Source organism: Pyrenophora tritici-repentis, chromosome 1 (assembly GCF_003171515.1).
Source record: "Pyrenophora tritici-repentis strain M4 chromosome 1, whole genome shotgun sequence".
In the NCBI taxonomy this organism is placed as follows: domain Eukaryota; kingdom Fungi; phylum Ascomycota; class Dothideomycetes; order Pleosporales; family Pleosporaceae; genus Pyrenophora; species Pyrenophora tritici-repentis.
Window position 1 is genome coordinate 6,886,909 of NC_089390.1, and position 23,724 is coordinate 6,910,632.

The 23,724-nt window shown below is 51.8% G+C and overlaps 10 protein-coding genes across 10 annotated transcripts; 5 read left to right on the top strand and 5 right to left on the bottom strand.

The window, feature by feature from the left end:
• Window positions 1-746: 746 nt before the first annotated feature.
• Window positions 747-1,415, top strand: PtrM4_026700 (HHE domain containing protein; the record flags this gene model as incomplete). Its single annotated transcript, XM_001932387.1, has 2 exons — window positions 747-1,244; window positions 1,302-1,415. 2 exons carry the CDS (start codon window positions 747-749, stop codon window positions 1,413-1,415), a joined length of 612 nt encoding a protein of 203 aa, XP_001932422.1.
• Window positions 1,416-2,219: 804 nt separating this feature from the next.
• Window positions 2,220-2,609, bottom strand: PtrM4_026710 (uncharacterized protein; the record flags this gene model as incomplete). The annotated part of the gene is made up of 1 exon (XM_066103733.1): window positions 2,220-2,609. The coding sequence occupies one exon, from the start codon at window positions 2,607-2,609 to the stop codon at window positions 2,220-2,222; it is 390 nt and encodes a 129-aa protein (XP_065965935.1).
• Window positions 2,610-6,646: 4,037 nt separating this feature from the next.
• PtrM4_026720 (uncharacterized protein) lies at window positions 6,647-8,003 on the bottom strand (the record flags this gene model as incomplete). Its single annotated transcript, XM_066103734.1, has 4 exons — window positions 6,647-6,908; window positions 6,966-7,378; window positions 7,432-7,793; window positions 7,880-8,003. The coding sequence occupies 4 exons, from the start codon at window positions 8,001-8,003 to the stop codon at window positions 6,647-6,649; spliced, it is 1,161 nt and encodes a 386-aa protein (XP_065965936.1).
• A 998-nt stretch (window positions 8,004-9,001) lies between these two features.
• PtrM4_026730 (LdhA, Lactate dehydrogenase and related dehydrogenase) lies at window positions 9,002-10,128 on the bottom strand (the record flags this gene model as incomplete). Its single annotated transcript, XM_001932390.1, has 3 exons — window positions 9,002-9,106; window positions 9,171-9,652; window positions 9,708-10,128. 3 exons carry the CDS (start codon window positions 10,126-10,128, stop codon window positions 9,002-9,004), a joined length of 1,008 nt encoding a protein of 335 aa, XP_001932425.1.
• An 899-nt stretch (window positions 10,129-11,027) lies between these two features.
• Window positions 11,028-12,169, top strand: PtrM4_026740 (putative NADH-flavin reductase; the record flags this gene model as incomplete). Its single annotated transcript, XM_001932391.1, has 3 exons — window positions 11,028-11,057; window positions 11,130-11,568; window positions 11,625-12,169. The coding sequence occupies 3 exons, from the start codon at window positions 11,028-11,030 to the stop codon at window positions 12,167-12,169; spliced, it is 1,014 nt and encodes a 337-aa protein (XP_001932426.1).
• Window positions 12,170-12,791: 622 nt separating this feature from the next.
• On the bottom strand, window positions 12,792-14,916 carry PtrM4_026750 (cutinase transcription factor 1 alpha; the record flags this gene model as incomplete). Its single annotated transcript, XM_001932392.1, has 2 exons — window positions 12,792-14,664; window positions 14,723-14,916. 2 exons carry the CDS (start codon window positions 14,914-14,916, stop codon window positions 12,792-12,794), a joined length of 2,067 nt encoding a protein of 688 aa, XP_001932427.1.
• Window positions 14,917-15,256: 340 nt separating this feature from the next.
• PtrM4_026760 (uncharacterized protein) lies at window positions 15,257-16,234 on the top strand (the record flags this gene model as incomplete). Its single annotated transcript, XM_001932393.1, has 1 exon — window positions 15,257-16,234. The coding sequence occupies one exon, from the start codon at window positions 15,257-15,259 to the stop codon at window positions 16,232-16,234; it is 978 nt and encodes a 325-aa protein (XP_001932428.1).
• Window positions 16,235-16,358: 124 nt separating this feature from the next.
• On the bottom strand, window positions 16,359-17,973 carry PtrM4_026770 (zinc-iron transporter protein; the record flags this gene model as incomplete). Its single annotated transcript, XM_001932394.2, has 4 exons — window positions 16,359-16,789; window positions 16,839-17,611; window positions 17,658-17,759; window positions 17,810-17,973. 4 exons carry the CDS (start codon window positions 17,971-17,973, stop codon window positions 16,359-16,361), a joined length of 1,470 nt encoding a protein of 489 aa, XP_001932429.2.
• Window positions 17,974-19,284: 1,311 nt separating this feature from the next.
• PtrM4_026780 (major allergen Asp f 2 precursor) lies at window positions 19,285-20,343 on the top strand (the record flags this gene model as incomplete). Its single annotated transcript, XM_001932395.2, has 3 exons — window positions 19,285-19,687; window positions 19,741-20,242; window positions 20,298-20,343. The coding sequence occupies 3 exons, from the start codon at window positions 19,285-19,287 to the stop codon at window positions 20,341-20,343; spliced, it is 951 nt and encodes a 316-aa protein (XP_001932430.2).
• A 1,597-nt stretch (window positions 20,344-21,940) lies between these two features.
• On the top strand, window positions 21,941-22,271 carry PtrM4_026790 (uncharacterized protein; the record flags this gene model as incomplete). Its single annotated transcript, XM_066103735.1, has 2 exons — window positions 21,941-22,099; window positions 22,149-22,271. The coding sequence occupies 2 exons, from the start codon at window positions 21,941-21,943 to the stop codon at window positions 22,269-22,271; spliced, it is 282 nt and encodes a 93-aa protein (XP_065965937.1).
• Window positions 22,272-23,724: the final 1,453 nt, after the last annotated feature.

A 23,724-nucleotide genomic window follows, 5' to 3' on the forward strand; every position in this document is an offset into this window, starting at 1 on the left:
CGTAGACAGGTAGGAAGAGGGGTTGCATGCCACAACTTCACGTGCACGGCTAGTGACAGCAAGATTCGATGGTTTGAGTATAGTGCAGTGTCGCATCGGTGTGCTGAATGGGCTGTATAGCTAGGCCAACTTCCTTTTTCGAGCCGGCGTTGGTGGGGGACTTGCAGATCCAGACCTTTGTCTGCACGATAAGACTAATACACTACCGCTCATTCGTGGCGGGTATTTATGGTGCGTGGGTAGCGCAGATGCATGTGGAGAGGGGCACTCAGATGGCATTTCTTGACTTTCGCATGTTGGGGCGTCATGGTAAAGTGACGGGGGCCAATAGGCGTGATTCGAAGCCCCACTTACTGACCACGGTGCTCCACCTCTCCACCTTTAGGTTCTGGCACGTCGTTGACATGACGGTGCTGCTACCGGTCCAATCATGGAGGAAGGAATCGTCAGGGAGCTTGTCGTGCGACACGATGGTACCAGCTGAGGCTCGAAACAAGCAAAGCAGTGACCAGACGCCGCCTACTGTATTGTAACGTCCGTCTGGCGAACAAGTGACGTAGTATCGTGATAATCAGAATGAGACAACACCTTACCACCAGCTATATTTCTCAACTTCCATCTCTCTCTTCTATCCCAAACCAAGTATCAGCAACATCAAACCAAACTCCACAATCTTCTAAATGTTCGCCTCCCGCACCTTTACCCTCGCAGCCTCACGCCCCCTGACCACTCGTCTCATTTCCATCATGCCTCGCCCCCACGCCGCCCTCTTCACCACCATCACCTCAGCCATAACCCACGACCACCGCGTCCTTGAAACCTCCTACCGCGAAATAGTCGATCACCCCACCGACATCGACCACCAAACCCGGTACGGCAACCTATTCACCTGGGAGCTCGCCCGCCACTCCGTCGCCGAGGAACTCCTCGTCTACCCAGCCATGGAAAATTACCTGGGCGCCGCGGGAAAACAGCATGCTGATGCCGACCGCGCGCAGCACCACGAGGTCAAGGAGCTGCTGAAAGACTTCCAAAATACAGATGCGAGTAGTTCGACGTATATTCCCAAGCTGGAGAACTTGTGGAGCGTGCTGAAGAAGCATATTGAGGAGGAGGAGAGGGAGGATTTGCCGTTGTTGGAGGAGGCGCTGAGGAAGAATGAGGGGGAGAGTGAGGGGTTGGCGAAGAGGTTTGAGAGGACCAAGATGTTTGTGCCGAGTAGGGCGCATCCTAGTGCTGGTGAGGTATGTTGATTGCACCACTACTCGCTCGTGTGTCTGTGTACTAACTGATAGTTTTAGAACCCGTACTTCGAAGGTCCCATGGGTTTGCTGGCTGCGCCTATTGACCATATTGCCGACATCTTCCGCAAGTTCCCAGATGACACAATCAGCCCTAATCCTTCCAAAAAGTAGATAGATTGTGGGTATCAGAAAACCGGAGACTGCTCAGACCCAAAAGGCCATTACATGCATACTAGCTTCTAATGAATGAACGGCAGATGGTGGTATAAGAATGTTTTGATTTCAACAAAGGTCCTGAATAATGTACAATGATGCCTCCCTCGCATTCGATCGTGATCTAATCGAAAATCAAACCTCTACCCCTAAGACGCCGCCGTACCCAAGATTGTCATCGCCCTGTACTTTCATAGCCAATCCAGTACCCTGCTGATGCGACTTTTCTTTCTACGGTCGCCCCAAACAAGATCTTGCGCCGAAGAGCCACATGGGAGAAATCTGTGCGCTGGAGTACTACAACTACGCTTGCGGTCCGACCAAGAGCGATCTTGAACTGTACCGTCCACCTCATGCCTGGATAGGCGTTTCCGTTTTGATGTGCGCTGTTCGCACGGTGATGTATCTCGACTTTTCTTCTTTCTCGACTCGCGGTACTCTTCCCGAAACTGCGACCCTCTACTTTTTGATGAGACGTAAGCGAATGCTGAGAAATCCAACTATGATAACTACTAGGTGTCCTGCCATGTGTAAGACACATTACAGTAATCACCTTGCGGCCTCAATCTCGAGCTTTTTGGGTCGGTCACGTTCGCGGTCGTCGTAGTCGCTCTCATCGTCGTAGCGGCGTCGACGGTCCCGGTCCTCATCATCTCTGTCATCCCTGGACCTGTGGCTGCGCTTGTCACGGTCACCTCGGTCGCGACGCTCGTGCTCATAGTCTTCCTCTGCATGAATGTGAGCATTAATCACTTGATCAAACTAATCAAATAACTGACCTCTGCTCTCGCGGATCTTCTTGGTACGATCGGCGAGCTTCTGGATCTCTTCCTTGGTCAAAACACGGAGCACAATTACGCAGTCCATGCGCTCTTCGAAGCGCTCCTTGGCCTGCTCTAGAGCTTCGGGGTTGACCAGGCGACGGTCAATCCTGGTCCAGCGAGCGCCGACAGGGATATCCTTTCCTTTGAGCGCATCCTTGTGGGGTGCAACGCCTTCGCGGATGGGCTCGGGGTCCTCTGGAAACTTTTCGGTCGGCTTGCGAAGGATACCCTTGACAGGTGCAACCGGTTCCTTAGGGGGCTCTACAATCTGTACGCTCTTCCCAGCAGATTCTGTCGACCTATCGAGAGACTCTGGCTCTTGAACCATGCCGCCGTCATGTACGGACGAAGAACGCTCGTCGTACCTGGAGCTGGGCGCATCCCTGGGCGGAGATGCACGTGAGCGTTCTTCAGGGCCCCGGGATCTGGAGCGCTCGTCCTTGCGGCGCCTACGATCCTTCTCACGCTCCGAATCGCTTTCTCGATCGCGAGTGCTGCGGCTAGCTCGCTCGGCTTCCTGCTGAATGCGTCGACGGTATTCCTCATCAGGGTCCAAGGCCGCCTCTTTTGGCGCGACGTCTCTCCGACGTTCAGTATCCCGATCAACGTAATGCCGTGGTCGTTCATCGCCACTGCCTTCGGACAATGGTGGCGGGGGCTTGCGCGAGGATCGCTCCCTCTCTTCCTCTTCGTATCGTCGGTCGCGATGCTTACGTTCTGGTTCTAGAATGGGTGGGTAATCGGGAGCAGCAATCGCAGCAGGAGCCACAGGTGGTGCGACAGGTGGCGGTGGGGCTGGCGCGATGGAGTTGCGACGGCCCTCGGGTTTTCTCTCGCGGCGCTCATCAGGGCGATCCTGCCTGTCACGTTCATCTTGTGCCTTTCGGCGTTCTCGCTCTCGTTCGGCCGAGGAGTCCCGGTCACTGTTCCGCTCGCGGTCGCTGTTTCGCTCCTTGTCACGGTTTTTGAGGTAGTTGGCGGCTGCCAGAGTCGCTGCAACACCCGTTGCTGCGCCGGCAGCAGTAGGAAGGAACCCGTTGGGCTCATGTCGGCCATTCTCGCGCTCACGAGTCCGCCTGTCGTAGTCTTGAGATGGTACAACATCGCGTTCACGGACAGGACGGGGGTCGGGCATGCGTACTTCAGCACGCTCGGGTTGATAATACTGGCTGGTTTCCTGGGGTCTGGCTCGAGCAGGCTCTGCGGCGGGGTAGAGTGGCTGTCGGTCCAGGGCGTGGTGATCATGGGCGAGGGTGGAGGCTCCGAGACCGGGCGCTATGCCAAACCCTCGTGAAGTGACATCGCGGTCTTCGAAAGCAGTGCTGTGCCTCTTGTTTTCAACGTCTCGGTCTCGGCGTGTGTACTCGTCCCGGTATGTGTCTCGACGAGGCTCCTGGTGAACCGTCGCAGCCTGTGTGTGACCGCGAGTGGAAGAGGACCGTCCGATGCCGGGGTCTGAAGAGTAAAGGTCGTACTTGGGAACGTCGCGTGCTCGCTCGATGGAGCTCGACCTGCCATGTGACCGGGGAACACCGTTGATCTTGTCAAACCCACGAGTCGACGGAGGAGGACCGGATTCGCGGGTAGAGGTCCTGGCCTGGCGGTCCGCAATCATACTAGAAGGACGCGCGCTTCGTTCCAGACTACCAGCACGTGGTCTCCGCCAGGCTGGCTCAGTGTCACGGTACATGCTCGCAGGATCGGTGTAAGAATAGCCCTCGTTACTGACATCGGAGATGCGCGGCTTCGGCTTTGTGTCGTGGTAGCTGCGGCCGCCGCTCGTGACAGTGTAACCGCGGTCTGCATGTTCCCGATGGCGCGCAGGGTCAACCTCAGCCACAAGTTTGGTCAAGTGGCTTGCATCGTCCACGCTGTAGACCTTTTTATGGGTCCGAGAAATGTTTGGGGTGATGTATGTGTTGTCCAACTTGCCATAGGTCGGTGCTAGCGGGCTGCGTGGGCGCTCGGCGTGGGTGTGGGTGTGGGTATGAGTGTGCGGCGAGTACGGGGCGGCGGATCGGTGTGGCAGCGACGTCTGGGGGAGGGCGCTGGTGCTCACGTTGGGCCTCGTAATGTCACCGGTGTTGCGGCGGGGGCGTGCTGCTGTGGTGTATGACGAGTCATACTTGAGGCTGCTTGCTGCGCGCGAGGAGGCGGCTGTGGTGGGCATGTAGTAAGACGACGACGGCGAGTGATGGGCGGTTGTGCCGAGGTGGTTAAGACTGGAGCGCGGCGAACTGGGGCGGCCATAGTAGGAAGCATCATAGTAGGGGTCTGCAAAGGTGCCTGTCGACGATCTGGCGGGGTTGGCGTACCGTGCCCGCGGTGACGAGGGGCGGGTGTATCGCGAGTCCATGGTAGCACCGGACAGGGTGACGGTCTTGACCTGGACACCTTGGGTCTTCTGCAGAACAGCAGTTTTGGCGGCAGGCGTGGTCGTGAAGGAGTTTGGGCGCGGGGGAAGGGGCGGCGCCGCAGTGGGCGTATAAGTAGTATTCCTCCTTAGGCCCGCGGGCTTAGGGGGGATGAGAACGCTGCCCAACATGATATCAGCACAGTGTTTGAGTCAGGGGCGTCTACAACCAAAGGCACGAACTCGAGAGAATTAAGGATTAGGTCTGGCGAGCAGCAAAGTCGCAGATGGACGTACATATGAACGTTTTTGGCGGAGCAGCGCCGGTGGGCACAGACGAGCTGGCACTGCGGCTAGCTGAGCGCGAACAGGTTGCCCGATGGTTGTAGAAGGCGCCCAAGTTCCCTGGAACGAATGGTGAAGGCTAGGCACTACAGGGGGCGGGGGTGAGGATACAGCAAATTCAACGTGATAATTGCATGCGCTCCTAGGGTCTGCCCAGGAGACACGGCTGCGCAGTGGATACAACGAGGCAACGAATGAGGCGGAGGGGACCAAAGTGCCGCAGAAGCACCTGACGAGCGAGAGTATTGATAGACGGAGTTGCGGGGTGGCCTGTTTGCGCTGGCAGCACGGGGTTGGAGCACAAAAGACGCTGTAAGGATAATCAAGCAGACGCAGCTGTGAGAAGTATCGGATGCAGAGGAAGATGCGCACTCCGCCCACCTGGTTGAGGCTTGTTACGTCGACGGAGGGCAGATTGCACTATGTCATCGCTCGCTTGGGCCCGCACAACCCTGCAGGCGCATTTCACTGCAGCACCTGCGCCCACTCCAAAACAGGGTCCGCACACTAACTACCTGTACCGTCTTTTTTTTCCTGAGACGCTTCACTCTGGGATTGCGCTGCTGCAGCTACAAGTCAATCTTACATCAACCTGGCATCAACGCCGGGTACTCGTCGCGCGGCATCTATCCCCCTGCCTGCCGGTGCTGTCAGTAACGTCGCAAACGCCGCCCCGCCCCCGGCTAGCTGCTTGTCGTACTTGGTACTGCGTCTACTGGTACGGCCTGTCTAAGCTGTAACAGACTAACTGTCCATCCGCTGCCCAACTGACACTGGCCTCTCTGACCCCGCTTAGGGCAGGATAGCCCTGTGCTACCCAACCTCACCGTAGGGCAGTCTCAAGGTCCTCGTGACTCGTCCGGTGCAAAATACCCTGTCGTCCGGCCCGATTAAATGACCAGTTCCGCTCGCGATCTTCGCTGTACGAACACGTCGTACAGATCCTGATGCACTGCTACCTTTGCCTCTTGGCCGTCCATTGGCTTTAAGAAACGTGATGCACACGGAGCGGTCAAGTTGAACTTCGGCATTGCATTTCTCACGTCCCTATACGTGCATGGCTAGCCCGCCCTATGCGCCGCCCCGCGCTGTAAGCACTCTACTCGTGTGCTTTTTCCACTCGCCGCTCGCCGCTCCCACTGCTGCCCTACACCTCCTCGATCCGCTCAACTCGCCTCGCCTTGCCATGACCGCTTTTCATCGAGCTAGCATCGCCATCGCCATCGGCCGCCTCCGTAGCGTGGTGGTGTCTGAGCTGCCGAGCCCGTGACTTGCTGGGAATCGTGTCCTGAATGCACCCCTTGATGATGCTGCCCTCGAACAGTTCACCAATCGACTCCAGACGCACCCCTTTAGTCTCCGGCACGCAAAACACCGCCCAGATACCCATGACAATGCACAACGACCCAAACAAAAGAAACGTTCCGTACGTAATATTGTCCAGCATCAGGGGAGTAATCTTTGCAATGACAAAGTTGAAAAGCCACTGAGTCATCAACGACGCTGCCATGAGCAGAGAGCGTACGTGGTTGGGACTGCATTCGGATGCCAGCACAAACGGAATCGGCCCCCATCCGAATGAGTAAAAGACCACAAACAGGTATACGCACATGATGGCAAAGATTGCGTTGCCGTCAAGCTCGCCCGTGGGCGGATGGACTGCCTGATTAATGCCAATATAGTACATGGCAAAAGCCTGGCCCATGGATCCGATGAGTAACGACCACTTTCGGCCGAGCTGCTCCGTAAAAGCCATAAGCCCGATTGCCGTTACAACGATCTTGACAATCCCGTATACTCCGGTCGCCTAGGCGGGTCAGCACATGTCTTGCATGAATTTTATACATGCAGAGAAAACGTACGAATAATCCAGAAGTGCTGCCGGCAAGGCCGATCTGCTTGAAGATCTGTGGGGCGTAGTAGTTGATCCTAGACGGGGTAGACGTCAGTAAAATGCCAGTCGCCGAGTTTCTACTTGAAACGTACGAATTCGTGCCCGTCCACTGTTGCCAAAACATGAGAATTACGACAAAACTGGATCGGTAGAGCATCTTTTTGCTGGAGCAGGCAGACTTGAGTTGGGCAATCATAGGCATCTTCTCGTGACCGTTGAAGTCGGCAATGATTTCATCGAGTTCCTCGACGACTTCTGGGTCCTCTATGCTCTTGCCGCGGACATGGGCGAGCGCTTTGGCAGCATCGGTAAGTCTGTTCTTCTCGACCAGCCAGCGGGGAGACTCGTTCATGAAGAGCATGCCAACCAGCAAGAAAGCGCCAGGGAGTATCTGGAGGGCGAACGGCACACGCCATTTTGTCGAGTCGGTGGGGCTCTTGATATCCAGCGCAATGCCGTAGTTGACGAAAAATGACAGACAGATACCAGTGACGTTGAAGAGTTGCTACACAAATTAGCTTTCTTCCATAAAAACCCCCACTTAACGAAAGAAGTTACCATGCACCCAATGCAACGTCCCCTAATCGCCCTCGGAGCATTCTCCCCAATATACGTTGGCACAACAGCCGAAATCAACCCCACCCCAAACCCGCCAATAACCCTCCCAGCATAAAGCTGGCCCAAATTCGTATTCCCAATCCCACTCAGCGTCTGCACCAGCGACCCCAGGATAAAAATTATATCCGCAATAATAAGCGCCCACTTGCGTCCGAAAGTGTCAGACACGTAGAAACTAGCAAGCGCCCCAAAGAAGCAACCGGCCTGTAACACAGACACAATGTTACCCTGGAGATTGGCAAAGTGAGGGCTATTCTTGTCGAGATTGAACGAATGCTGGAACGCGTCCATTGTGAGGACACCTGAATGCGGTTAGCTTGGTCGGCATTGTTACGAATAGTGTATGGTCGGGTGATGATGGGGAAAATAGTTAGCAAGTAGTACGTACCGCCAATGAGCCCAGTGTCCCAACCAAACAGCATACCGCCAAACGAGGCCACGGCGGTAAGCAAGTAAGCCCTACGATACGTCTTGATGTCGGCCCAAACTTCGGCCATGTTGAGCTTGGCCATTGTTGCGGTGTGTGAGAGAGATACCTATCTCCCTTGCAAGTCACAAGAACCGAAGAGAGAGAAAAAAATTGCAAATAAAACAAGGCGACGCTCAAAAACACGACGAACAGGCCCGATCTCTTTTACATGTAGAAGAATCGGGCCAGCTTCCCGACTATATATACCTATATCGATTCAGCAACTGCAGCAAGCGTCGCCAGGGCCCTGTCATGTCACGTCAAACTCCGATAACAGAACCCGGGGGCTTGTCGGCCGGTAAAGTGTGCGCTGCTGCGCTTGCGATGAAAGCTTGGATTTTCTTATGACGTGGGGATATATGGGGTTTGTGGGGACTCCACATCTTGCAAGTGGGTCAGGCGCGCGAAAGTGTGATGGGTGGGATTTGTTGTTCCACCAATTCAAATGCCGAGGGCTAGTTGTTCTCACGTGTGGGCTGTGAGAGACTGGACTGGATGCGATAAGATGGGGTGGAGAGGTATCGCTGGCGTTGAGCTGTGCAGTGCTGTGAACGCGGCATCTGAATGTTGAGGCTATCGGTTGTTCGGGTGTAAAGGCTTGTTTAGCATGGTGGCGTGTAGCTTCCACTCCCCCTGCCACATGGGCGACGCTTAAATTGTGCATGTGAGCATAAACGCTTTACCGGCAATTCTGGCACTTGCGCGCGACAGCTGAAAAGTCTCAAAGGCCGATATGTGCTAAACTTCAGCTGGCAAAGGCCTTTGCTTCTCCACATGCTGCCAAAGACCGACCCTAGATCTTTCATCTCCGCGACGAAAGTTAGATCGTCGCAGATGTGAAGATGTTCTTATTGGCCGGATTATTGCATTTACAGATGCCGAAGCTGGAGTGGGCTGCGATGTTTGTTATTTCACATGCGATAATAGGACCCTACGGTATTTGGAGGCATATCGAGTCTATTCATCCCTCTACCCATGACTTGGACGTGGAAACTAACTACCAGAGCCCCCATGTCCGCAACCAATCGTCTACGCAACCTATCATATATTCGCCTTGTCCTTCTTTTGCTCGGGTACCTGCGTCAACAACTTATCGGTCTGTATAGCCGACTTCAGGTTGTCTATGACCAGTATCTCCATGTCGCGCTAAGAAAAGAAGGGTTCGTTAGCCAGGGTCCCAGCCATCTAAATATCGAGGAGAAAAACTCACCTGTGTCTCGTATGTCCCTGTTCCGACATGGGGAAGCAATACAGCGTTTTCGCATTCTAGAAGCCCAGGGTGGATCTTGGGTTCTTCCTCGAATACGTCTAATCCGACAGTCCAGACCTTGCCGCTCTTGAGCGCGTCTACCAGGGCTGCCTCGTCGATCAATGCGCCTCGCGCTGTGTTTACAATGACTACGCCGTCCTTCATCGCGGCGAATTGCTCCTTGCCGATGATGTGTTTGGTAGAAGGGTTGAGTGCCAAGTTCAAGCTAAGAACATCTGATGTCCTGAGTAGCTCGTCGAAGCTTACGTACTTGGCGCCGTGCTCCTCGCTACCGGGCAGCTGGTGACGGTTGTGGTATTGTATCTTCATGCCGAATGCCTTTGCGCGATGCGCAACTGCCGAACCGATACCGCCCATGCCGAGGATTCCGAGCGTCTTGTTCTTTGGGTCGTGACCGAGAGAGAAGTTACCGCGCCATTTGCCTGCGCATGTGTCAGTTGATGCACCGTTGCGTTTTGAGGTTTGAGAGGGACTGACCGCTGTTGACTGCCATGAAGGATTGCTTGATGTTGCGGAGCGCACCGAGCATGAGCCAGATCGCGACATCCGCAGTCGCGTCGTTGACTGCTATTGGTGTACTCGATACTGAAATGCCCCTCTTTGTGCATGCTGCGACGTCGATGTTGTTGTAGCCGGCGCCATTGTGGCAGATGTACTTTAAGCTCTTGGGCAAAACCTCCAACAGTTCTGCGTTGAAATCTCCTGTAATTGGGTTTGAGTCGTTACTTCGGTACAGCGCATATACACCATCGAATTCGCCGCTCTTGCATTTTGAGATGAAGTCGTCTCGGTTGCCATCGGGATAAGTGTGAAGCTTGGATGCGATCTGTGAGACCTGCTCCCATTCTTTCTGCGCGTGTGACAGCGTGCCGATGAGGAGAGCTGCTCGTTGGGACATGGCGAATATTTGAATATAACAGTGAGAAGTCACAGTTAATCGTTTGAGTCTGGTAGAATAGAGGGGAGAAGGTGGAGGAGTTGCCGGGTAATGTTATCTCCAGCGAAGCGGCATTTGGCCCAGTTTACACGCTGTCCTCCCACCAACGGAGCTCTTGGGACCGGTTCATCTCGGACCGAGCTGGATAAATCTGCATTGACCAATAGAGAGCATACTGTCTGTCTCTTACGGTGCTCAGTTGTGTTGCGACAAACATTGCGATATCGCGATGATGCAACCCAGCATGCCCCTCCGCTGCCCCGCCATCTTCGCTTTGACATCACACTGCGTCGGACGTTACATATATATCCTGAATTTGTAGTCACATCGCATGCATGATAGTGAGACTTTGCAGTAACATCTAATGAAATCTCTCTGATCACCAGAGCGCTTTGCGACGCAGTCAGATGCTTCAAGCTTTATTTGTACAAAAGTTGATTTGCTCGGTCGGCATCTGATATTAGTGGCGACGCCAAAGGTCAGACGCCGACATGGCACGTGTAAGCGCTAATCCTCATTGTACCATCACCCACCAAACAAGACAGGCGCACTCTTGGCGGGGTGCCTTTCAATCCCGCGGAGCTGACTAAACTCCAGACGAACACGATCACATGATCTTAGGCAACAACGCAACAACGCAGGCATGTATGCCTACTTCAGCCTAACCCCTTATCCTTGAGTAGGATCTGAAGGATGGCAATATGTGTAAGCAGTTACACTTTCGGTAGGATGCTATGCTGGCGAGCACTTCAGCTGCAGCAGATATAAAGGCTCCAATTGCCCTTAGAGGTGCATTGTGCTTCATCAAAATAACACAGCAAACACACAAATACAAAAAGCCTTAAAGTTGACCAGTCACTATGGAGCTCAAGAACATTGCTATTCTCGGAGTGCGTTTGATCCCTGCACTAACTATTCTGCGAACTATAACGTAGAACGCAACCCCATGCTAACAAATATAGCCTGGGGGAAACGTGGGCAAGGCTATCATCACAGAACTCCTCAAATACTCCCCTCGCTTCTCCATCACGGCCATCACACGTCAAACATCAACTTACACGGCACCCCCAAACACCTCAATCACACACAAAACAGTTGACTACAGCTCCCTTGAATCTCTCAAACATGCATTCCACGGCCAAGACGCTATCGTTAACTGCATCACTGGCGGAGCAACGCAATACGAGCCCTCGAAAATAATAATCGATGCCGCAATCGCCGCAGACGTCAAGTTCTTCTTCGCAAACGAATTCGTAGGCCATGTCACGAGCGAGCGCTTCAAAAGTCTGCCTGAAAGTTTCGCTGGAGCAAAGTACAGAATCAGAGAGTATCTGGAAGAGGTCGGTAAGGCGGGTAAAATCGCATGGACGAGTTTGAACGGCGGGCCGTTCTTTGATATGTGTCAGTACCAACCTTCTTCCCTGTGATCACATTGAATCCGTCTAACTTACTATCAGGGCTGACAAAGGGTCCGGCTGGCTTCTCCATACCCACCAAAGAAGCACGCATCTACGGTACAGGCAATAATCCTCTATATTGGACACCCCTCCCCACCATCGCTCTGGCAGCAGCGAATATGCTACGCAACCCCCAGCCCATCCGGAACCGACCAATTTACATCTACCCTTTTATCAACGCAGAAACCAAACCAACGCAAAACGCCCTTCTCCATGCCATCGAATCTGTACTGGACACCAAATTCACAGTCGAACACATTGACGTTGCAAAAATCAATCAGAACGCTATGATCATTCTGGAAAGGGAGAAGGAGGAGAAAGTGATAGCAGGAGGGCAGAGGGGTAATGCGCTCAAGGGGTTGAATATTAGTAACCAGTTCTACGAGCCTCTAAGGGCGAATAATTTCACTCAGTTAGTTGAAAATGAGACTGTGGGGGTGGAGGATATGACAGTAGAAGAGGCGGTGAGGGATGCGGTTGAGCTGTACGGTAGGGATTGTAAGGTTGTGGAAGGGATGTTTAAAGTGGAGGCTTGTGAGGTGTGAGAAAGTTTTGCAGTCGGCAGGATATAGATGGTCTGGTTGGTATGGATTCGTTTTGGCTTAGCAGTCACTGCATATTCGAAGTTGATGTGACATTTGCTCCCTCGCATTCATTCGAGATTAAAATCACTAATGCGTTACTTATGATGAATTTGTCTATATATGACGTATTTGCAAATGTCAAGGTTGCATCAAAGACAAACGTAACCATAACGTACACGCAAAAGTCACGGATGCACCAAAGACACACATAGGAGGTTTTACTTGGGAAATGCCGGTTCGTTATAGCGTCTAAGGAGATTGGCAGAGACACTACCCAAGAATTTCGGATCGGCTTCGGTACCTGGCTCTGTCCCATGAAAGTCCCCGCGCATCGCGCCGAGCGGGCACGCCACGCGTCCCTTTCCCAAATATAAACTCCGCTAACATATCGACGATTGATGCATTCGAGGATAATGCTGTTATGCCCCTGCGGAGTTTGGAATCGACGATCATGCTTAGATCGTGCCCAACATCTACTGCGATATTCCCGGTTCTCTTGGATCAAGGGTTTGTACCGGTATACAAACAACACCCAGTATCACCTCCACAATCATCATGGCCACCAAATCTCAACAACGCACACTCAACTGTAGACGGAATCGTTCAATACATCCTCTGGACCCCACTGCTGTAATCCACCTTCGCCGAACGCAAAGTCGTTCTCGATCTGTTCGAAAAGATACTGGTCGGCTTTATCCAAAGTCCACAACCAGGGCTTTGGACTGTTCGAAGATGGTGTAAGATCTCCAGATTGTTGCGTATGACGAGGCACGATGCTATCCGTAGCGGGATGCTGGGATGGTTGCTGCGCTGTAGTACTGGTTGAAGCTTGTCCGTCTGGTTGCTGACTAGCGTTCCCATCATCTGCTTCCACTGCCAACCTCGAAGCAGTTTCTCTATCGAGATACTGGAAAAATAGCTGTAACACCCAGTTCGTCACTTCCCACGTCTTTTGAAGCTCCTGAAGACCCAGCAGACAGACCTTTGCCCGGTGCTCCGCGAGCGTTCTGTGAATGCCAACTGAGCGCCTGAAGTTTACAACATGGATGCAGAGCGTATTGAAGAGGTTGGTGATTACGTGCATCTGAGCGTGCCCTATGTTCCCATATGGAAGCATGTCTTCGACTATGCGCGCGTTACGCGCCGCGGCCTGTAGCGCAACGTTGCCGTCCGTTACGGTATTGCCGGTTTCATCCAAGATGAAACTGGTGCGGTCGAGCAGTATGAGCAGGTTGTTATACGCGAGATGTAACATACAGGCCTGGAAGTTGGGAGCATCGCCATTATCAGTGTACATTTGCATGGGAGTTGGAAGGTCCTTCCTCCACTTGTACAAGTCGTCGCGGATCCGCGATCTATCTTCGGGTATGAGCGTACGATTTGGCAGGTACCCCGCGTCAACTACCCTGCCTAGAAAGACGGCTAATTGTAGCATGCTTATGGCGTAGGTAGTATAGCAATTCCGGTCATCGGATGAAGTTGAGGGCTTGAAGGCGGACGTAAAATCAGCGAGTGATAAGGGCTCGATGTCACAATCTTTGTCGCGTATTCGGCATGGTAATCCTAGAGCTGTTGCGCATTGTCTCTCGCGGACGTAAATGGCCCACCAGAGACGTCTCTTAAGTCGGGTGAGCTTTTCTTCAGTGTCCCCACCGGATCGATGCAGTGCCCTGGTCTGGGAGAGACTGATGGCTGTCCCAAGCCAATGACGAGCGTCCTTCTCCAGCAACGGGCCCGCTCGCCAGAAGCTCATCAAAAACAGAGCCTGTATGACTATGACCTTGTTGGTCTCGACAGTGGCGTCGTAGATATCTTTGGCTCTAATATAAAAGAGCCATTTCGCACGATGACGGTTGCCCCATCCAAGATTGTTGAGCGTTGACTCTTCACAGTGTATGACGCCAATGAACATCATGGCTTGTAGGAGTAGGCCTGAAAATTCAAATCCATAGTAAGATGCCCAGAAGTCCTCTTCGTCGAGGATTGCGAAGTGTGGGTGAAACCACTTGAAGTAAGCCTCCAGGAGCTCACCTCGGACTTCGGTAGGAGGAAATGTGAAAGCACCTTCTGCTTGCAGCGCTATCTTTCTGGCGACGCGTCTCTCTGTTTCCCACTCAGGAACGAGGGCTTCTGCTCTTACGGCCCTCGGGATAGCATGACGAAAGCATGACTGCCGGCGCTCCGCGGCTGCCGCAGATGGCTCACCCGTCACATAACGCAATGAGCTGGATTCACCAAGAAATACAGCATCTTCGTGTTGGGCATTCTCTACCCCAGATGTGTTGCTTTGATGTTCCGATGAAACTGCTGGCGTGCCGAGTTGGTAAGGACTTCCAGTGACCGGGGCTTGAGTGTTGAGAGGGCTGTGGAAGTTTGACGATAGGGAGGCTAGCACGTGCGACGCGGCGACCTCGTCATCGTGTCGCTGCGGGCTTGAAACAGGCGCAATGGGCGATCTGGTCATGGTTCAGTCATTCTCATCCTGGAAAGCGCGTCAAGATCCCATCAACTTACGTTTGGGTGCGCACTTCCGTCTCTGCCCGCGGCTTCCTCACGTGTTTCCCTCGCCTCGATTCGCGCGTCTCGCATTGGACATTGCCGGCTATACAGTTACTACAAGGCTGTCGGTCGGTAACATCGCATTTGACCCGTCGCGCATTACAGGTCACGCATGCCAATCTTGCGCGTTTTCGTGCCGGTTCGGACATGCTGGCCGAAGCCTGAATTTTGGAAGAAGCCGACTTCTCAGTCGGTTATGAGATCGAACGTGGGGCCTTGGCAACACATGACTCGTCACACGTTCACGGATGCATTCCACGGCAATCTTGCTGAGATGATATGTTTACATATATGCGTTGCTAGGCTTGCGATTTTTCCGGGTGATTACGGGACTTTGATAATCTTACCTTTTGTTGACTGAAGACGGCTGGCTGGCCTGCCTAGGTAACGTTATCGATATCGGCTATGCGTCGGGGCCCCCTCCTCGCCCAGCAACACAACTTGTATTCGTTTTGGTGTGGAGATAGGAGACGGACGAGATACGGTGCCATGTCACGATATCTCAACTGCCGCCTTTTCACATCAGCATGCCGTAGGCAAGCTTCGGCATCTGAGGCATGCAGCGAGCTCCTCACCCGCTTTCAGAATGGGCCCATCTCGATACGTAAACAAGTCCTCGATGCAAATCAGCTTCAACTGCTAAGTATCACGTTGAATCACACTCCCTCATCTTTCAATCCTTCACCAAACGGCACGCCAGTCCCACCAGGCTATCATCTCGTCTACTTCACGCCCTCAATTATTGAGTCTGAATTGGGTCTAGATGGCACAGATAGGACGGTAAATCCCTTGAGCCCTTATACAAGAAGGATGTGGGCAGGGGGCGAATTGACATGGAAACAAGATCGAACCGCGTTGTTGAGAGTCGGACAGGAAGTGAAAGAGACGACGAAGCTGTTGAGCGCGGAGCCAAAGTCTTTGAAGAACGGTGGCGAGATGTTAGTTGTGGGGGTCGAGAAGACCTTCTCAAACGACCACGGCATCGCATTAACGGATCAACGTAACTGGGTGTTCCAGCGCGAACTTACTCCGGAAAACCCAGTGAAAGCGCCCCCAAGACCGCCAGAAAAGCCTCTACCGATTGGGTCAAACCAAAGAGACTTTTGTCAGACACCGATTTCTTTATTTCGCTTTTCAGCATTGACATTCAATGGTCATAAGATACATTACCTGCCTGAGTGGTGCAGAGAGGTAGAGGGTCATAGGAATGCTGTTGTTCATGGCCCCCTGAACCTGGTCAACATGCTGGACTTTTGGAGAGACACCAGTAAGAGCGGAGACACAGAGGCGGTGCCCAAGTCGATCTCCTATCGCGCTATGAGCCCACTATATGTGGATGAGCCGTATCGAATTCTACTAGAAAAAACTGCTACGAAGGAAGGGGAAAGGGAGACCGACGGACATTGGCAACTGGGGATTTGGGATAGTTATGGAAAGCAAAGCATGAAGGGTACCATAACGGAATGATCGATCACTTCCAAGCATAAACGTAGGGGATACAAGTACATTAATAAACTGGAGAACGATCTAGTCTAAATCTGCAGCCCAATCTCTGCACAGTAAACCTCCGGGTATGACTAGCGGTATTCATTCAAGCCCACTTGCCCAGTACACTCATGAGCACCAACCCGCAAATGAGCGCAAACATTGCCAACGAAGTCCTGAGCGGACCAGCATGCAGCAAATTTCCACTCATCCAGTCCCTCGCCAACATCTCTACAATACCAACCCACGCCAGGATACCAGCGGAAAGCGCGTCGAGCGTTCCGATGGCAACGATGGTGCTGGGGTCATTTCCGTTGAACTGGTTAAGCACGCCGATGCCGATTGCCATACCGAGCGGTGTAATGAGCGCAAAAAGACCGGCCATGAGGAGTTTTTGTAGTGTACCGGCAGCAGCAGGAGGAAGCTCGGCAATGCAGGTTCCCAGCGCGATGCCTTCAAACATCTGATGGAAGAGAATGACAATAAATAGTGTGATGAAGAAAGAGTCACCTGACACTACGAGTGTAATACCAATGACTAGTAACATGTTAGTTTGATTCTAGTTTATGCCAAAGAGTGAACTTACGGATTGAATGGAAGATGATACCAGCCTCGAGGTTCATGACGTTAATCTTCGCTTCCATTGGCGTCAAAGCGCGTGCGGAGCCATGAGCATGGCTGTGGTTGGATTCAGGATCAGCAGGTGCCGAGGTAGATGTGTTGCTGGACTTGTCGTTGCTTCTGACAGTGGAGACATCAGCGTTACCGCCGACCTGCTTGCCCTGGCGCCACTGCACAAAGCGCGCACCGAGATAGTCGATCAGGAACGACAAGAAAAGACCGGCCATGAAGATGGCGGCGGTTGTTCCTTCGTACTTCAGCTCACCCAGACAACTGTTCCCGAACATGAGATCTGCATGGGTGAAAAGGTGAATGAATGCGGTGGAGATGACGATGCCAGTTCCGAACTGCTTCAAGACAACGAAGATGATGTTGTTATCTCCGACGAGATTGAACTTCCTGGTCAACACAGGGGTGAAGACACCAATGGCGCTGGTGACAAGGATGACAAAGAGGAGACCGACTCGTAGACCGATATTGTAGTCTCGCTGAGTGGCATCGCAATTCGATTCCTCATCTCCACCCACGCAGTGCTCGACGTCGGCATGGAAGTGGCAGTCTTTCTTGCCACCCGACGATGCTGCAGCAGACGAACCCTCATCGCCACCGACGCAGTGCTCGACGCCGGCGTGGAAGTGGCAGTCTTTCTTGCCACCTGATGATGGCTTTGGTTCTGGAGCTGCTTCCGCAGCTTCGGTAAGAACTTGAACGTCTTCACCAGCCTCATCGACACAAAACCTAAGTATGTTAGTCGGGGCTCAGTACTTCTGATATGTATACTAACGTCTCGGAGCCATGTGTGTGACAGTCCGTATACTGTGCTTGGAACTCTTCAGTTTTGGTAGGTCCTACGACCTGGTACTCTTCGGTACCAGCCATGCACCACCTACACTAGTTAGCTCTCAGCTTTCTTCCGAAGAGAGACTGTATACTTACAGAACTGTACTGTGTGGGTGACATTCCGAGACGGCTGTGAGGGTTGGAACGAATGATGTGGTGGCTGGAGTAGGTGCAGGGGTCATTGCTGGGGTTTGAGCTGCCACAAAGGCTGCAAGCAGCACTGCCGCGGTAGGTAGCGTAGACAGCATAGCTGAACGCATGATCCAGGCTTAGTGAGTATGTAAGATAAGCGAAGCGACGTGTGAACTTGATATATGCACGCGTGCGATATACAAGTGCGAAGTGTGACTAGTCGGATGCTATCGTTTGGTACCGAGCAGTTTGGGTTTGGATGGCTCACTGTTCCCTTTCAGGATGGTCGTACCGTAGAAGTGCAATGTTCGGCTGTTGGAGTGACAGCGGAACCGTCTTCATATATTGAGTACACGCTTCCATCCTCCCAACCGACCGGCGCAATATACCACGATGGATACAGGCCGGCACGAAACTGTGAAGAGCTTTTCCTTCCCACGCTTCCTTCCACAATAAGCGTCAAGTGAGCTCTTGGCATGAGCACCGTGATGAGTGATTTACCTTGGCATGTACCCACTCCGGAATGCTCGTCGAACCAGACATGGCAGTTTACTTTTTGGTTGAAGTCTTGGCTATGCATGTAGTAGCGGGCGGGAGAGCACCATTTTGGTGGTGGCGGAAGACTTGGCGATGGATCATCGGGATGTCCGGTGTGCCCTGGTGATGGAGTAGTCGACCCGGAATATCTTCGGCATCCTCCATCACACAGCTTTCAAGAGCTGAGAGTGTCTATACATCTACCTATACGATTACTCTGTTTAGAAGGGCATTATGTGATTTTACCCTGGAATACTTACCTTGCTCTCATGTCAGGGTGCAGGTGAGTTATTCACAGCATAACACAACTCCTGCCGTCTGCATAATCGACGTTCGCATTTTCAGCGTCCCGAGGTCGTGTTCTCGGTACTCAAAGTGACATACCAATCCAGAAGGAACCTTCGGCATCCTAGGACCCCCGCAGTAATGCCGATGACCTTACCCAACGTAGGTATACCTCCTGCCGTCTGGTTACTTGTGTGTAAGAATTTTCCAGCCTCGGGTGTCCATCATGGTACTTAGATGCACAGTAACCAATCCTCGGAGTGGGGAAATATATTCTCCAGCCCAGTTTTATCATCCGCCAAGCTACCACGTGGTACGTGCATCCGACGGAGTAGAGGGACCTTCTCCAACATTGTCCTAACGGAAATACACTAGCCATAAGTAGACCTGTTTGACAAATGGTGTATTCCACGTGGGATCTGGACAGCTGAATATGACGCTTGTTATCAAGGTCCGCTTTTGTTGGAGAGGTGATAGCCTTGTTCCTGGGATATAAAGAGCATACACCTCGTCTCCAAATATTTGAACCCAGCATCCAACTTCTCGGGAACTCCCTAAACACCGATTTGCATCTGCAACCTTGGCACTTCGTTACAGTCCATCTCTTTAATCTCAAAATGGTTGCTCGTCTCTCTGCTTTGATGCTCTTTGGAGCTTCTGCGGCCATCGCTGGGCCTATCGTTCCTCGACAGAATGGCTTGACGACCGCAGCGCCTGTTGCAGCCACTCCTGTAGCTACAACATGGAATGCTGGTGCAGTTCAGAACTTCCCCATTCACGCTTCCTGCAACGCTACTCAGCGCACGATGCTACAAAAGGGCTTGAACGAGGCCATTACCATCGTTAGCCACGCCCGGGATCACATTCTACGATGGGGTAACTCTTCAGAGATCTATACCAAGTACTTTGGCAACGCTCCTACAGGCGAACCAATCGGCTGGTACACTAAGCTCGCGGATGGTGACAAAGCCGATATCTTGTTCCGCTGCGACAACATTGATGGCAACTGTGGTCAATCAGGTGTGTGGTATTCGAGCGTCCAGAACTTGATTGTGATGACTAACTTACAATAGGCTGGGCCGGTCACTGGCGTGGCTCAAATGCCTCACAAGAGACAGTCATCTGCGACCTATCATATGAGATTCGCAAGCCACTTGAGGCCATGTGCATGCATGGCTACAATGTCGCGAACGGTCCCACAAACTACTTCTGGGCTTCCGACCTCGTTCATCGTCTCCTCCACGTTCCATCTGTCGGCGAAGGTGTCGTGGAGCACTACATCGGCGAAAGTGGTGAAAAATACCCTGGTGTTATGAATCTCGCCAAGAACAATGCCACTTTCGCCGTAAGAGACAGCGATGCTCTCCAGTACTTTGCTCTTGAAGCTTATGCCCACGACATCGCTGTCCCTGGCATTGGGTGCTCCGGCACTTACAAGCCAAAGGAGTCACCCGCCCCTGCTGCCACAAGTTCTTCGGCTGCGTCCGCGACTCCCACCAAAGCTTCTGCAACCTCTTCGGCCGCCGCTGCTCCTGCGGCCCCCGCTGAGGCCTGCGAGCCACACAATGACCACTGGTAAGCACTTCCCATATTAAATCATTCTTGCGTATCGCCCTGACCCATTGAATAGGCATTGTCCCCCTGGCGTCCCTGTACCCACTTCTCCCCCTGCTTAAGAGCTCATCATGATGTGATGGGTAATGGACGGCTAGGAGTAGTTCCTTGACATAGAAATTCTGTCGAGGCTCCGATTAATCTGTTTACTTAATGAATCAAATTTATCCGAACACCTGTGCCGACTTGTCTGTTGTGATTAGAGACGCTGATGGCAGTACTCCCGATGCATCGATCCGCACCACTCTGTTTCGCCCCGATCGGCTCTTTTGCGAGAGAAGTCGGCAAGGAGCCGATATATGACAAGGAAAGGCAGAAGTGCCTTCGAATTTTCTGTCGCGCAACGGATACGTTAATTAAGCTTTCAAAAGTAACGCTATAAAATACAGTCTCGCTGTTGTAGCAGTTGTTGATAGTGATTATTGTGTTGTTGGTGGGGTTGATCTTCGATCGGGGTACCTCATCCACTAGCCGCTTTCAGGTTAGGCTGCCTGTGATCCCGTTTCTTGGAGGTTCTATAACGGGTCAGGGCCCCACGTCGCCATCTCCTTTCTCTTCCTCTGTCGCGAAGTCGTAGCTTTGGAATTCAGCAATGACTCTAAGACTTTGGCCAACTAACAGATGGCGCACGTGTCAGAGAGTTCCCACATAGATCACCGATCGCGAGCTACACGGGCTGCGTGACTAGAGCTTCGATGGTAAGAGGCGCCGCCGCAAATGCGCGAGCTTTGCCATTGCTGACAAGGATTAGGTGATATAAGAAACTCAACGAGAACATAGAGAAAACTGAGAATATTAGAGCTAGGCTTAATGGTGACAACGTTGACTTTGATGGCAACGCAGACGCATATGAAAAATTGGCGGACCTAGAAGATGAGGTGAAGCAGCTCAATAAGTACGAACCCATGGCGCGGAAAAGACCATTTCTGACGCAATGTAGAAAGCTTGATGCCCGGATTCTCCAGTGCGAATGGGATGATCTCAGGAAACTCGCGGATGGCATACAAAAGGTGCTCGGAGGCGCTGCAGAATTGCGTTTTGCGATCTACGAGTGTCTATGTCATGAAGAGGCTGGTGTTCACATACCCGACTTTATCCATGGCTTTTATCAAAACCATGACCCCTACAAACTGGTGACATCGGTGGACCCTGATGAGCCAGAGCCTTGTGTGGAATCTTATGAAGAAAGAATGGAGCGCGCCAAGGAAAGAATGGAGGAAATTCGGAACCGGTACATCTTCAACAAAGAGTATTTTGGCGATGTTACCGCCAAAGAGATCAGGCAGTTATATCTAGGAGAGAATGTTCTGCATTTCCGAGATGCTCGTTTGATGAGGACGTTCATCGACACCCCGTTCCCATGCGGGTACGTTCCAAGAGACTGGGTGAAAAAACATCGTGATCTACATTCGATGTGACGACTTTCTCGAAGATGCTGGTTGGGAAAATGATGATGATGTGGATGGGCCTGGACAACCGGAGGAAGACTACCCACGGGAAGAGCAGGGAGTATACGACAAATACCGTCGTGAAATTACTTTCATTGAGAAGAGTTCGTTTGCGAAAAAACCCAAAATCACGCTGGTCATTGTATCACCATTCGATCGCAGGGAGGCGATGTATATTGAGCACTTTCGGATCTGGCTCAACTTTGTAGAAATGGTGTTACCGACATACCAATTCTTCAGAAACAACAAGTCAGAGGTGAAAGTAGTCGAGATGGGCATTGAGTATCTTATACGTCAGGAGGATTGGCCTTCTGATGAAGTCGAGGATTTGGCTTGGCAAGTCGAGATGATGGATGAGGCATACGCACAGGTATTCGTCATTTTCTCTTTTCCAAAGACACACAGCTAAACAAACATAGTCGACAGGCAGTCATTATACGTACCCAAATGCGAGGAAGACACCACAGCGTACCCAATTAGAAGAACGGATTAAGGAAGTCCTTGCGCAGCGACCGGAGAGTAAAGAAGAGGATCTGATATAGGAAAATGGGAGGGGGTATACAATGGATGAATTTGATCAATTATGACCAGGGGTGATAGCAAATCAGCACGGTTTTTCGTTGCTAGAACAGGAGTCTTATTCAAATACCGGACGCCGAGGCGTAAATCTTCATTCTCTCATAGATTTTTGTAAAATTGATTGTTCAGTATCCCCAACATCTTTCCACAAACGCCTCCCTTGTATCGATCACATATGAGCCCTACTGGTGAGATTACTAGTAATTTGCAACATGCACTGCCCCTGTACTAGCTTTCGCTATTTCCTCGCCCTCACACGCGAACTACGCGATAACATCTTCTGCATCGTCATGTATGATCTACCCACGCGGCTGCTTATCACCAGATACTCGCGTACATCACATGTGGTATTATCACCACAGGCCCTACACAGTATATGTTATTTCAATAAGCAACTTCGGCGCGAAGGAGTACTCATCTATCTCGATCGTACACTCATCGTTGTCAAGAATCCGCCAGTGCGTCCACACTACGCCTTCGAAAGCTTTTGTCGCAGCTCAACAAAGGCTTCTAGTGCATTCACATGCTCACTTTCCGCGACATGAAACGGTATGGGGATGTCGAATTTCCCGGCGAGTTCTATCCGGAAGTGCCGGTATCGAAGTGTACTGGTTTGAGAAGTCTTATACTTGAAATAGACATGCAGGCGATGCTACCAGGGTCGCAATCTGGATCATGTGCTTGCAATCTGCATACGAACGAAGATCTGGAAGATTGTTGTCTGAAGAATTTATTTGAGATGAGCATTTTGGGATGTCTACAATCTACCTGCAGAGTTGACAGGTGTACTCTTAAGAGGGAGATAACGTAGACGAGGCAGTCTTTAGAATGGGCGAACTTTTGAGGGTTGGGTTAGAAAATATGAGACAAAACGTAGAAATAGTGGTGGAGGTCGTAATTGACAACCAATTGTAGAATAGAAATAGTGTTAGTAGGGCGTACAAGGGTGATCATTGCCGGTTTGCAAAGATCATAAACAGCGCTACTAGCAGACACCTTATAATTCATGAAGTAGGGGAAAAATGATTCGTCGTGGAATTTAGCTTATTGATTGCGAGGTGATTGATATTGTCACCTACCCGAGCTTCTGATCAAGAGGTGAGTGTTTAGTGACTCTCGCTACCATACTTGCAATATTTGTTATGGGGTATAGTGGAGATGGAGTTATTCGGGTACGCACGGAGATTTTCTATCCCCTCTACAGTACTGTGGTACCCGTTCTTGGCATTCCCAATTGAGAACCGTCGATTAAATGGCTTATAAAAGAGCTCTTTTGAGTTTTCTTACACTTGCCTCGCGATACTACCAGGAATCTTCTACACTCAACTTCTTCACACGGCGTTGTGTACGCACGATACTAAATCAGACTGCTTGGTATCTAGATTTCAGACCATTTCAAATGACCTTGTTTCTGAC